Source organism: Sebastes fasciatus, chromosome 13 (assembly GCF_043250625.1).
Source record: "Sebastes fasciatus isolate fSebFas1 chromosome 13, fSebFas1.pri, whole genome shotgun sequence".
Taxonomy (NCBI): Eukaryota; Metazoa; Chordata; class Actinopteri; order Perciformes; family Sebastidae; genus Sebastes; species Sebastes fasciatus.
Genome location: NC_133807.1, coordinates 2353638 through 2366621, shown reverse-complemented (window position 1 = coordinate 2366621; position 12984 = coordinate 2353638). Strand labels below are relative to the sequence as shown.

Sequence of the window (12984 nt, the reverse complement as noted above, 5' to 3'; positions counted from 1 at the left end):
ACCGATACATAACGTCCCATAGGTGCTCAATTGGATTTAGGTCAGGGGAACGTGAGGGCCGGTCAATGGCATCGATGCCTTCGTCATCCAGGAACCTCCTACACACTCTGGCCACATGAGGCCGGGCGTTGTCCTGCACCAGGAGGAACCAGGGCCCACTGCACCAGGAGGAACCAGGGCCCACTGCACCAGGAGGAACCCAGGACCCACTTCACCAGGAGGAACCCAGGGCCCACTGCACCAGTAGGAACCCAGGACCCACTGCACCAGGAGGAACACAGGGCCCACTGCACCAGGAGGAACCAGGGCCCACTGTACCAGGAGGAACCCAGGGCCCACTGCACCAGGAGGAACCCAGAAGCGCCAATGGCAGACCTGCCAAATTCTAGTGTTGTCTGGCGAAAGCCAATGGAGCTGCACGGTGCTGGGCTGTGAGCACAGGTCCCACTGGAGGACGTCGGGCCCTCATGCCACCCTCATGGAGTCTGTTTCTGACAGTTTGGTCAGAAACATGCTTACCAGTAGCCTGCTGGAGATCATTCTGTAGGGCTCTGGTAGTGCTCCTCCTGTTCCTCCTCACACAAAGGAGCAGATAGCGGTCCTGCTGCTGGGTCGATGCCCTTCTACGGCCCCGTCCGGCCCTCCACATGTAATGGCCGTTCTCCTGGTATCTCCTCCGTGCTCTTGAGACTGTGCTGGGAGACACAGCAAACCTTCTTGCGACCGCACGTCATGTATGGATGTGCCATCCTGTAGGAGCTGAACTACCTGTGCAACCTGATTTGGCTGCAGGTACCGCCTCATGCTACAAGTAGTGACAAGGACACTAGCAGAACACAGAACTAGAGAAGAACCAGTCAAGAAGGATGAGGAGAGAGCAGCTGTCTGTGGCCACCACATGCAGAACCATTCCCTGTGTGGGGGTTGTCTTGCTGTTGCCTCTCCATTTACCTGTTGTCACTTTCATTTGCACCAAAGCAGCTGAAAGTAATTCACAATCACTTGAGCTTCCTAAATGGACAGATTGATATCCCTGAAGTTTAACTGATAATATTTAACTAATTTAACTAATTAAGTGTTCCCTTAATTTTTTTGAGCAGTGTAGTTAGCTAAAAGTAATGACTAAATGGTTTAAATAGTTAGCTAAAAGTAATGACTAAATGGTTTAAATAGTTGGCTAAAAGTAATGACTAAATGGTTGATATAGTTAGCTAAAAGTAATGACTAAATGGTTTAAATAGTTAGCTAAAAGTAATGACTAAATGGTTGATATAGTTAGCTAAAAGTAATGACTAAATGGTTGATATAGTTAGCTAAAAGTAATGACTAAATGGTTTAAATAGTTAGCTAAAAGTAATGACTAAATGGTTGATATAGTCAGCTAAAAGTAATGACTAAATGATTGAAACATTCAGCTCCTGCCAGAAGGTAGTATGGATGCAAACTTGACCAAATAGACTTAAACATTGAGAGTTCAAGTGTACAAAAAAAACTATTGCCGCCTTAATCAGTACTCTTAAATAACATCCAGTTACAAATCAGTTTGAATGAACACATTTGGAATATGGTTGGTGGTGTTGATGAAGGGGTACTGGAGTTCATCTGGCAGGGCTGTGGGGGTACATCAGACTAGAAAAGGGGTTGGGAATCACTGCACTAGATGGAGAGGAGAGGAGGAAGGGGGTGTAGGGGATTCCCTCTGATCCTGTCGCCCCCCCGATCCCATCCCCGACCCGCCCCCAGAGAGTTTGGCCTTCGCCCAGTCTCTAATGGGATTTGTAGGGGACTAATAGAAGCAGGGAGACGGCTCCATTGGGGAGCAGGCAGCCTGGCATGGGAGCAAGGTGTTGCTGGGCTCAGAGGCATATAGGCCCCTGTCTGGGGGGTAATGCAGCGGGGTTGGCACTCTCATGAAGTACACTCACACACACAATGTATGCAAGATGCAAGAACCAAAGAGTGTTGGCAGCCCAACACGGGCAGCTGGGGGGCCTGGATTGGATGGGGTGGGTGTCAGACTGGCACAGCAAAGAGGAGAACAGGCTTCTAATACAAATCAAGGAGATTTAGTAATGGATATAGGTCTGACAGAGAGGGCTTTGTGTTTGGTCGTAGGGCTCAACCAACTGCTCCCCTCTCACACCTCACACATATATTCAGCTCTGTTTGGTTCCTCTATTTTCCTCTCTTGGAAAGCAAAAAAAGGGAATGCTTTTTTTATAAGCGTATTAGCCACCTAATGCTAATATATTTTGCATCCCCACACCTGCCGTACACACACACACACACATACATCTATAGATACGAGGCTCCAAAGCATATTAACAGAAATCATCAACTTAGAAAGACAGTGTGAACGTACAGATTAGTTCTGTCACAGAAACAAGATGTGTCAGATGAAAAAACGGCTTTACCGTCTGGATGCCAAATTGCGTCAGCGCCAATGAATCACACCCTCAAAACAGCACCCGTGTGCAGGCATTAAGACCGGCTAATTTAAGACGGTACTCAATGATCTCTTTGTGCTTCTTCTGCTGATCACATCTATTGGATTTGTGCACATTCAGGTGTGTGCAGTGTACGAGTCTGAATGATGTCGTATGTAGTCTCTGTGATTGTGCACATAATGAATGCAATCTGTGTGTGTAAATCTCCTCCATAAAGCTGTATAGATTTATTGGAGTGATCATAAAAACATTATGAGCAATGCCAAAATAGCTATTAACTTGAAATCAGCTTTTCTTGGAAAAACAACAATCTTTTCATGTACGGCATTTTAAGACCAGATTTATACGTTCCAGTTGTATTGTTGCTATCATCCGTTAATCACTCAACACATCTCCTCCATCTGTAAGAATGTGTAGGAATTCACTGGTTCATGTCTTCCTCTCGCTCTCTTGTCTCTTTCTCCACTTGTGTTCCTCTAATAGAAATGTCTCTGTTGGCAGGGAGTCCCCGTGCTTCAGCCTCGGCCTTGCACTTCCCGTCTCCCTCCATCATCCAGCAGTCTAGCCCCTACTTCACCCACCCAACCATCCGCTACCACCACCACCCTGGACAGGACCCCCTGAAGGAATTTGTGCAGTTTGTCTGTGCCGATGGCTCGGGGCAGGCCTCCGGACAGGTAAGGCTTACCGCCAGAGAGGAGAAACAATATTACTCTAAAAATGTGCCATTTATACAGAAAGTGTAGATGTGCCACACCTCGCACCAAGCTTGCACTAGTATTGCAGGATTTTTCTTGTAGTAATAGTGTCTGAAGTGTTAGCAATTATAAACATTTCTAACAGACCATTGAAAGTAGAAAAATAAAGAAGTACATTAGAGGAAAAATGTTAGTATGGAAGCCAAAAAAGGACACATTCATATTTTTTTTCATAAGCAACTCTATACCTAATTGTGAAATGTACTGAATACTTGGTGTCGAAATTTAAATACCACTGAATTTATAGCAGTGAAATACTTAACTTTGAAAACCATCTGTTTGACTTTATGTGGTTTGATTTTCCCTCTTTCAATAATTTTTTTTTACAAATTTCAGACTTTTTTTCTTGTTTACAAATTCAGAAAATTCCAGTGCCTGTTTCCACTCATCTGAAGTTTTTTTTTCTTGGATCATGTACGTGACGTAACCTGATCAAACGGATAGGTCAGATCAATTCCTTCAGGCTTGATCAATCCTCTGTGGCTGTGATTTCAGGTTTATATTTTTCGTGTTGAATTTTGGTGTGTGAATGTAACGACTTATTTAAAGCAAACAGATTTTTTGACATGACTTGAATTTTTAGATCAGAGTTTGACTGAACCGAATTCGAGCAACTTCAATAACGTTTTTTGAATATTGGACGCTTATATTTTTTTCTGAATTTGAAAACCTTAGAAAAAAACTTCTCAAATTTTTTAAATTGTACAACTTGAACCATCTGAAAATGTTATAGAGGGGAACTTAAACCACAAAAACTCACAGATGGATTCCCAAGTAAAATATTTCAGTGCTTTTGGTACTTAAATTTCAAAATTAGGTATTCAGTTGCTTCTAAAATTCAAATAATTATGGCATGTTTTTATATGTGCCTATTTTAGAAAAGTCAGCAGGAATGCTTGCTCACTCTAAAAATCTAAAATTGTATTGAGCATCTGTTTGCATTGCTTTACAATGTAATATTGTAAAGTAAGTAAGTACAATAGTAAGTGTTTCAGTGCTATTGGTACTTAAATTAAAAAAAATAGATAGTCAGTTGCTCTAAAATTCAAATTATTATTATTACGGCCTGTTTTTGCTTCCGTATATATGCTTATCAGCAGCAACTCTGGCTCACTCTAAAATGTTAAATTGTATTGAGCATGTGTTTGCATTGCTTTACAATGCAATCTGATTATAATGATATGAATGTCATTACTTTAAGTGCTCACAGTGCATGCTAAAAGCTTATTATATGGTGCCGTATGTCTACATACAATATAGAGAAATGCACAGAAATACACCCCACAGCAACACAAGTGAACACACTACACATTTGTTTCTTCAGTTGGTCTACAAATCTTTGTATTGTCTTGTCAATGTCATTTTGCCGTTTCAGACCCCGACGTTCCCCCTCCTTCCCCTTTTTTATATTGATTTATTTTGCTCCACCCAACCCCTCAGAAGTTAAACCATCAGCCTGAGAGTGAATCAGTCACGGCACACTTCAGTCCAGCATACCCGTCCTGTGTTGTGTCATCGTGTTTCTGTTTTCATCTCTAGCCTTTTACGATTTTAGTTGGAGTTTGGTTGTTTGGTGCTGGTATCGTTGGTGGTTGTTGTGCTTGTGTAGACGAGTATTCTCCCATGGTTTTGATTTCTTGCCATCTTCTGGACGAACCCAGTTGCTCACTCCCCTCCTCCACACCTCCTCCACCCACCACGGAGCACCCCTGTGGAACCTCTCACCTCAAGCCCCAGTTCCCACTCCTCTCAAACCCTGTGGTGATTATTATTTCTCACACCTCCATAAAAGATGCCGTCCACATACATCATTCCTTTGGTTGTTGTTTCCTACCACCTCCTCCTCCCTCCTTCCACCATCGCCTCCCCCCCCCCCCCCCTCCCTTCGTCATGGATATTTTTTTGGACCTCCCGAGCGGCGTCCACTTTTCATTCCGTGTCTGCGGATTGTCGCATGTCGCCCTCCTGACCCTGTTTATGTTGTCTGCAGCCAAACGGGAGCGGCCAGAGCAAAATGCCAGGCTCCTTCTTGCTGCCTCCACCTCCCCCAGTGGCCCGCCCAGTGCCCCTCCCTATGCCCGACTCTAAACCCAACAGCACGCCCCCTGACGGCGGACTCTCCTCGCCCGCATCTCCGTGTAAGTGACCCCGCAGAGACCGTTCTCAAAAACTGAACCAACAACAAAACAAATCTGAAAACCCCAACCCTCTCCAGTGAAAAAGCCCCCCTGCCATTGTTCTTCCTCCAACTTCGTGCCATCATTGTTCCTGTGTATCCAACATCTCACCTCCTTTAACCCTCGGGAAGGCTGTGGACAGAATATACTGTGGAGCTCAGAGTAGATGAAGGCCACCAGAGGTCTGGTTAGACATGTCTTTCATAACGGACTCCTGTGGTGCTCATCAGGGTTCTGTATTAGGCCCCATCAGTTGGAGCGGCTCTACGTGTTGAGCCCATTCTGCGGTGTCTGGTGTGGAAGCTGCATCACCAACCCAGTTCTTCTCCTTCTAAATCCTCCTTTCTTCCCCTGACGGACTCATTAGCAAAAAAACACTTGAGAAGTTCATTAATTGATTCTTACTTGTGAAGAGCACAAATTTAGGGCAGTTAATTTATATGGACTCCAAAACATTCCAGTAGAAATTGGGACATTGGTGGAAAAAAAATGTAGTCCTGCTTGTTTTTGGTTGAGCTGATTTTAGCTTCTTGGTGGGATTTCTGTTTTGTGTGGTGATTGTTAAGCAGAATAGGGTGTCAGTCCTACCGTGAGGCTTCTCACAATACATTTGTCTTCCTCACCTGTGATAGGAGGGGCACTGGATGGAGCACTTTCTTTTTTTTTTTTTTTTTAGCTTTCCTTCAAATTTAGTGTTTGCGTTTTACCCCCCAGTCAGCGTCTCAAAGTCTTTTATGTCTTATGTATGTTATTCCAATTCTTAGAAACACATGGATGTATACTCAATATGTCCATACACATCAAATTATCTTTCTCTCTGTCTCCTCGTCCTTCCTCCCTTTCCTCCACACAAACACAAGTCTGCACACTGCATCCTGAATCCCCTCAGTGAGATTCAGATGCTGGAGTCCGTAGGGTAACTCAAACTGCCCTAAATTTGTCAGAGGCTTTGATGCCAGTGGGTTTTAAATGTCCCCGACTGATCCTCAGTGTCAGGATTGTGGTGTGCTCAATCGCTTCCAACTGAGTGTATCAACAGAGTTTAATCACTTGGGGAGATCTAAGTTTGCATACCAGATTCTGGCAGACTTCTCTGTGGAGTTTTGATGACCTTGATGAAATACAGCAGTACTTTCTGTAGTGCTGAATTCATTTATCTGAATTTTTGTTATTTAACAAGTAGGTTTACTGTATGTTATTACATGTTAAGGGGATAGGCTTGACAAAAGTTACCACTCATAACTTTATGATAAATATGAAGGTACCGCCATCAGCCGGTTAGCTTAGCTTAGAATAAAGACTGGAAGCTAGGGGAAACAGTTAGCCTGGCTCTGTTTAAAGGTTACAACATCCACCTACCAGCTCACTAATTAACATGTTACATGTTTGTTTCATTTGTACAAAAACCTAAATGTATAAACACGGCACATTGTGGTTTTATAGGGGGGTTATAGGGATGTCACAAGAACTGATGCTTCTGTACCAAGTCAACGCCAAATTTCTGAAAACACGATGGTACTCGTTTTTCTACAGTACCACAGTTACTGTAGATACCTCGAGACTAACGGCGTCCCAGCATCCCGGGGATGATAGAAAATGTATTTGGGATGCAGTAAACTCACTATCAACGCATCTAGGGGACACACCCTATTTTTCACCTGATAGCACTACATTGCGAAAAACAAACCCGTGTTGAAATCGGAAGGACGAGTGCTAGCTAACGTTAGCGGTTAACTCCGTGCAGCACAGTCCTGCATGGCGCTAACAGTTAACATTAACTAGCTCTCCCTGACTTCGACACGGGAGATGCCATTGATTTCCATTACGATGCGTTCAGGCTCTATTCAGTAAAGAAGAGTATTGGGCGAAGTTAAATTCTAACGTCATCATGATGTGTTCAAATGTAATCCTGTAAAATTAAGTTTTTGGCGAGTAGATTTACTGTATGCTATTATATATTAAGTTAATAGTATGACATTTTTCCCGGCGAGAGTTACCACTCTCGTAACTAGGGATGTCACAAGAACCAATACTTCGGTACCAAGTCGATGCCAAAATTCTGAAAACGTGACGGTAATCATTTTTCTACAGTACCATAGGTACTGTCAGAATAACGGCGTCCCAGGGACGATTGTAAATGTGTTACGGACGCAGTAAACTCACCATCAAGGATCAAGGAAGTTTTTATTGTCATTTCAGAACATGTTTGTAAATGAAAGGAAACGAAATATAGTACTCAGGTCCCGGAATAAGAAAACACTAATATACAATAATATTTCAAAAGCAATACAAATCAACTATGACCAATAAAAACACATAATAAATAGTAAAAAATACTAAAAGTGAGTAACATTTAGCCAAATGGCCTCAATTGCACTTGCCCGATGCACAATAAGCAGCATTGTACCTTAAGTGGCTGCATAATAACAACAGTACAGCACTAGCAGAGTGATGCAGAGTTCAACAGTCTCACAGCTTCTGGAAAGAAACTGGTCTTTAACCTGGTGGTTCTGGCCCTGATGCTGCGCAACCTCCTGCCTGAGGGGAGAGGGGCAAACAGTCCAGGGTGCAGGGTGGGTGGAGTCCTTCATGATGCAGGAAGCCTTATTCCTGCACCTGCTGGTGTAGATGTCTCCTATAGTGGGTAGGCTACTGTCTGTGCAGAGTTAACCAGCTGCAGGAGCACAACAGATATTGGTTGACGGGAGTCTCCAGTTCACCGTCCGGGAGCGTTAACTTAGCAGTTACGATGCTGCGTGTAGTGTCGCGGACATGCAGCCACTTTCCCAGTAAAAGTCTCCACCGCACATTTAGTTTAGTTTAGCAGGTTGTCAGCTGTGTGTCTGTCCGGCGTAACTTTAGCGAGTTGCCAACAAACAGTGTGTGTATTTGTGCTACGTTAGCAGCTCTAGCATTGCTTCGTGCTCGCCACCGCACACGTAGTCTGAGTAACTTTAGTGAGTTTCCAACAGACCGTGTGTGTGTGTTGGTGGTGAGTGTGAGGTTGTTGGTGGCGTTCTAGCTGTGAACGTAGGTGTAGCAGTGTGTGTACAGTTTATTTGTCGGTGAATAAATGCTACCAAACTACAACTCCTCCACTCCACTCAAGTGAGCCAGAGACCGGAGCCGACTTCCTGTATCCTGCAACTCCGGCTCTGCCTCTTAAGGTGGGCTGTTAAGGTGGACCAGCTTTTCTCCTTAAAGAGACGAGCCGCTCCTCTGAGCCGCGTTAATCGGTTAAAATGCTTAATGTTGGTTAATGGTTAAACGGTTAATTACGGACATCCCTAGTTCAAATGTAATCTTGTGAAATGTATTTTTAGGCGAGAAACTTGAATAAATCCAGTTGTTTGAATGAGATGTTCAATAGATAATACAGAGGGAATTATGAGCTGTTTAACTTCCTAACAAACACCAGAATGCAAACGGTAATAAGGGAGTGGATGTTGAAGTACATGGGATTTATTGTTTTACTTTTGTTTTTTTATTGTGGTATCAAACTGGTAATGGTAATCAACTACTAAATATGTGGTATAGTACATATATAAGTACCGCCAGCAGCCGTTTACATTATCTTAGCATAAAGACTGGATGCAGGGGGAAACGGCTAGCCTGGCTCTGTTTAAAGGTAACAACATCCTACCAGCTAATTAACACATTATATCTTGTTGCTAATACCTAAATGTGTAAAAATGGCACATTGTGGTTTATGGGGGTTATGTGTCAGACTATTTCTTGGCCAGGCTGGTCACTTCCTTGAGTCTTGTTTTTGTACGGATTAAACAAACATGACATAAGATATGAATTAGTGAGCTTTAGAGGTGCTATGAGGCAGATTCTGTTAGCTGAGGCTAGCCTGTCTCTGTGCTAAACTAACAGGCTACTAGCAGTGGCTTCACGTTTGCCGTACAGACTTTAGAGTGGTACCAATCTCCTCATCTAACTTTTGGTAAGAACGTGAATAAGCATATTTCCCGGATAGTAACTAGTGCTTCAGGTTGCCAGCTGTCTTTGAGCGTGCGCTGATGTCTTTGTTTGTTCCTCTTCTGTTTCTCTAGCATACTCCACGCCAGGCGCCACAGCTCCCAACAGGTTTGTCGGCATCGGATCACGGGACAACAACTTTCTGAACATCCCGCAGCAGACGCAGGTAGGAGTCTGGTATTCACACTGACAGTTTGTCTTGGTGTGTAAAAGTGAGGAGGAAGCTCGTCTGTTTCGACAGTGATTACTGGTCAAACTCCGGAAACGTATTAACCGTGTGGATGTTCGCCAAAATACTTCTTATTCCCTCACTCCCTGAAATCTGCTGCTGGGTTTCCTCCACCGCTCCTCTCACACCGTCCCACAGAGCACCGTCAGTGTGTGCATTCGTACATCTGTATTTTACTGTACGTGTGTGGTTTACCATATGTGCTCCACTGTTTATTTGGCACATATGGAGCCTACCCTTCAAGCAGCGGGCCGTCTCCCTCGCTGCCTTTTTCACTCCCTCTCCTCTCCTCGCCTTCACTTTCTCTCTCTTTTCAGCTTCCTTCTACTCCACTCTCCACCCTCCGTCTTATTCTCTGTCTCTGCCTTGTACTTTCACCTTCTCCGTTCCTCTCCTTCACCGCTCTGCGCCTCGTTCATATGCCTCCTCCATTACCACCAGCACTTTTCTCATTAGCGTCCAACCACACCCACCTGGAGCCGGCTCAGCTCCGCTCCGAGTCTGAACACATGGAAACCATCTGAAACTGCTCTGCTGATCCCCTCCCTTGTTTCTCTGCCCTCCGTTCTCTCTTACTTTTCCTCCCTTTCCATTTCCCCCCATTCCTCACCCCGTTATTCCTCTCTTCTCTCTCTCTCTCTCTCTCTCTCTCTCTCTCTCTCTCTCTCTCTCTCTCTCTCTCTTCTCTCTCTCTCTCTCACTCCAATCTTTATCTTCTTTTGCTCCACCACTTTTCACTCAGTTTTTCTTCCCTTTCTCCATTCTGGTGCCGTCTTTGTTACTCCTGTGCCTTAACTCTGAATAGATTCTTTTTCTGCATTCTGGTATGTCATACACTAGGGGTTCTTACATATTTTTTACAGGGGAGAACATTTTCCAAGGACCCCCTTATAGTCATAACACAGATTAAGCATATGTTTACTACCATTTGTACTCAGACCTGTTTGATAGTGATAAACAGAAACACATTTTGAATCCTGTTCAGATAAAATGAGATAATCCTTTATTAGTCCCACAGTGGGGACATTTGCTATGTTACTGAATGTTAATACCACTTATATACTTTAAACAGAGGGTGGTTTTATTCAAAGTGCATTTGGACTCAACTTGACAGCATTTCTAACCTACATGTCAAGTAACACAATGAACTTGTTTTATTGGAGAGAATGGTCTCCCTGTAGATATGCACTTTTTAATGATACAGCAACATTTTATAATTTGTAGCGAATTATTTTTGCGGACCCCTTGGGGTCCCTGGACGCCGCATTGAGAACCACAACTTAATACACGATGTGGCCAAAAGTAGGAGGACACCCGACATCCACGCGTGATTGCTGAACATCTCGTTCCAAATTCACGGGCACGGCCGTGGGCAACATGCTGCCGTAGCAGCCTCCACTCTTCTGGTTTCAGGCTTTCCAACAGATGTCTGAACCCGGCAGCGGGGGTTTGCTCCCATTCAGCCCCGAGGGCATTACGGTGGGGAGGTCAGGCGCTAATTTTGGACGATAGGGCCTGACTCTAGGGCTCCCAACTAACTTTTTTCACCCGGAACCGTCCCAAAATACAACCTAAGCCGCCCCCAAATTGTATGTGGACCGTCCTGAATTTAAGGACTATTCAGTTGTTCTACATTAACATTAGTTAATCATCAAGTGACTTATAACATAAATAAAACATTTTATTTTTGTTCATGAATTTATAATTTATCCAAAACTTTTTATTTATTTTAAAAAGTCATTTTATTGTTTTTTAATTTATAATTTGCATGTTTGTTTTCATTTTGATGTTAACAATGCAGCTAAGTTAAATACAAATATCTTTTATGTGTAAAAGTAGCATTTGGTCAAAAAACAAGATTTTGCATAGGGACTCCAAAAAGCAAGAACTGGCCCTGCTAGAGGTGCGTCTCAAAGTTGGAAGAGCTGCATGACAAGATGCTCCTGTCATGATGGAGATCTCACTGCAGCCTTGTACCCATGTAGGGGATGAAGAGAGGAGGAAGTCAGTAAATAAGTGGTTAGCATGATTTGAGCTGTCGCAGAGACTCCTCATAGTTAACGTAACGTTCTCATCAGCTCACTCACTGGAAATTCAAACGTCGGCTGCTGACTCGTTAGCGAGCGTTGACTTTAACATTACCATTAATAACAAACAGTCTAATGTTTGCTAATTGGAAATGTTAACATTAATAGCTACAAGCAAGCTTAACGTTACCTCATTGGCTTGGGTTGACGGATCGGACACTGACAGTGTGTGTGTGTTTATGTTGTCAAGGAGGTTTAATAATAACTGTGCACTACACAAAACGTCATTTTCACTGCCATTCATTCTATTATAACATTTATTTTTGTTTCAACACTCGTTCCAAAATTAATTTTCATCCTCCCCGATCTTTTTTTTCGGGACGTCCTTAAGCTGGAGCCCTGCATGACTCGCTGTCACAGTTCTATGTCAAAACAGGACGTTCCCCAAACCGTTGCCACAATGTTGGAAGCCCACTATTGACTAAAATATCATTCACATGAAAAATAGCCCTACATTTACACATATGTTTGGCCATGTACTCTGTCTTTATACGCTGTTCTTAATCAGCTCATTGATGCTCAGCACCGAGTGGGACATAATGTCTGAAGTATGGTTCTGCTTTCGGAGGCAGAACCCAAACACAGTGCATTAATAGTTTGCATGTGGCTCTCAGAAAACGACACACAAAGATTGATGATCCACTAAAAGAGATGATAGATCACAAGACAAAGAGCATGTCAGGTATGTGGTGACTGGAGGACGGGCTGGAGAGCCTCTGGCTGACATCAGTGGGCTCCGTGTGCCCTCTAGTGGCAGATGGGAGTCGCTGCGAGCAGGGGAGAGGGGGAAACAAGATACCGACGGGGGAGAGGAGATGGGGGGTGAACGGGGCGACAGAGTTTCGGCCCTTACAGAAGTCACATCCTGGCCGTCTCGTTACCCCCGGCAACCAGACATGATGTCATAGCCAGTTGATCTTGAATTTGAGAAGGGGGTTGCTTGAGACGGGGGCAGGAAAGAAAAGAGGGTGGTCACTGTCTGCTGCCAAGGATTTAGTGGGAGGGTTCACAGGAGATAGATGGATTGTGTGTGTGTGTGTGTGTGTGTGTGTGTGTGTGTGTGTGTGTGTGCGCGCGCGTGCGTGTGCGTGTGTGTGTGTGTGCGCGTGCGTGTGTGTTTGTAAGAGCACACACAGAAGGAGAGAGTAACTAAGAAGGGAGACGTTACAATGCCCAAGGCCTGCTGGGACGGTGCCCAGGGGAGTAGGGTAGCTGAGAAGGGCAGGAGGCAGAAGGGGGGTATTCATGCGACCTGTTAGAGTCAAACAAAACAAAAGGCTGCTTCCCTGGAGGCTCTGGGTA

General features: G+C 44.1%; 1 protein-coding gene across 37 annotated transcripts in view; it reads left to right on the top strand.

Moving 5' to 3' along the window:
• nfixb (nuclear factor I/Xb) overlaps nucleotides 1-12984 on the top strand; it is a 202959-nt gene that overhangs the window by 182100 nt on the left and 7875 nt on the right. For 13 of the 37 annotated variants that reach the window (XM_074657269.1, XM_074657260.1, XM_074657257.1 and 10 more), the window contains 3 exons: nucleotides 2931-3124; nucleotides 5196-5343; nucleotides 9441-9532. In XM_074657269.1, the coding sequence (XP_074513370.1) occupies nucleotides 2931-3124; nucleotides 5196-5343; nucleotides 9441-9532 (434 nt within the window). The remainder of the gene's footprint in view (nucleotides 1-2930; nucleotides 3125-5195; nucleotides 5344-9440; nucleotides 9533-12984) is intronic. The other 24 variants (XM_074657281.1, XM_074657279.1, XM_074657287.1 and 21 more) reach the window with 3 other exon arrangements.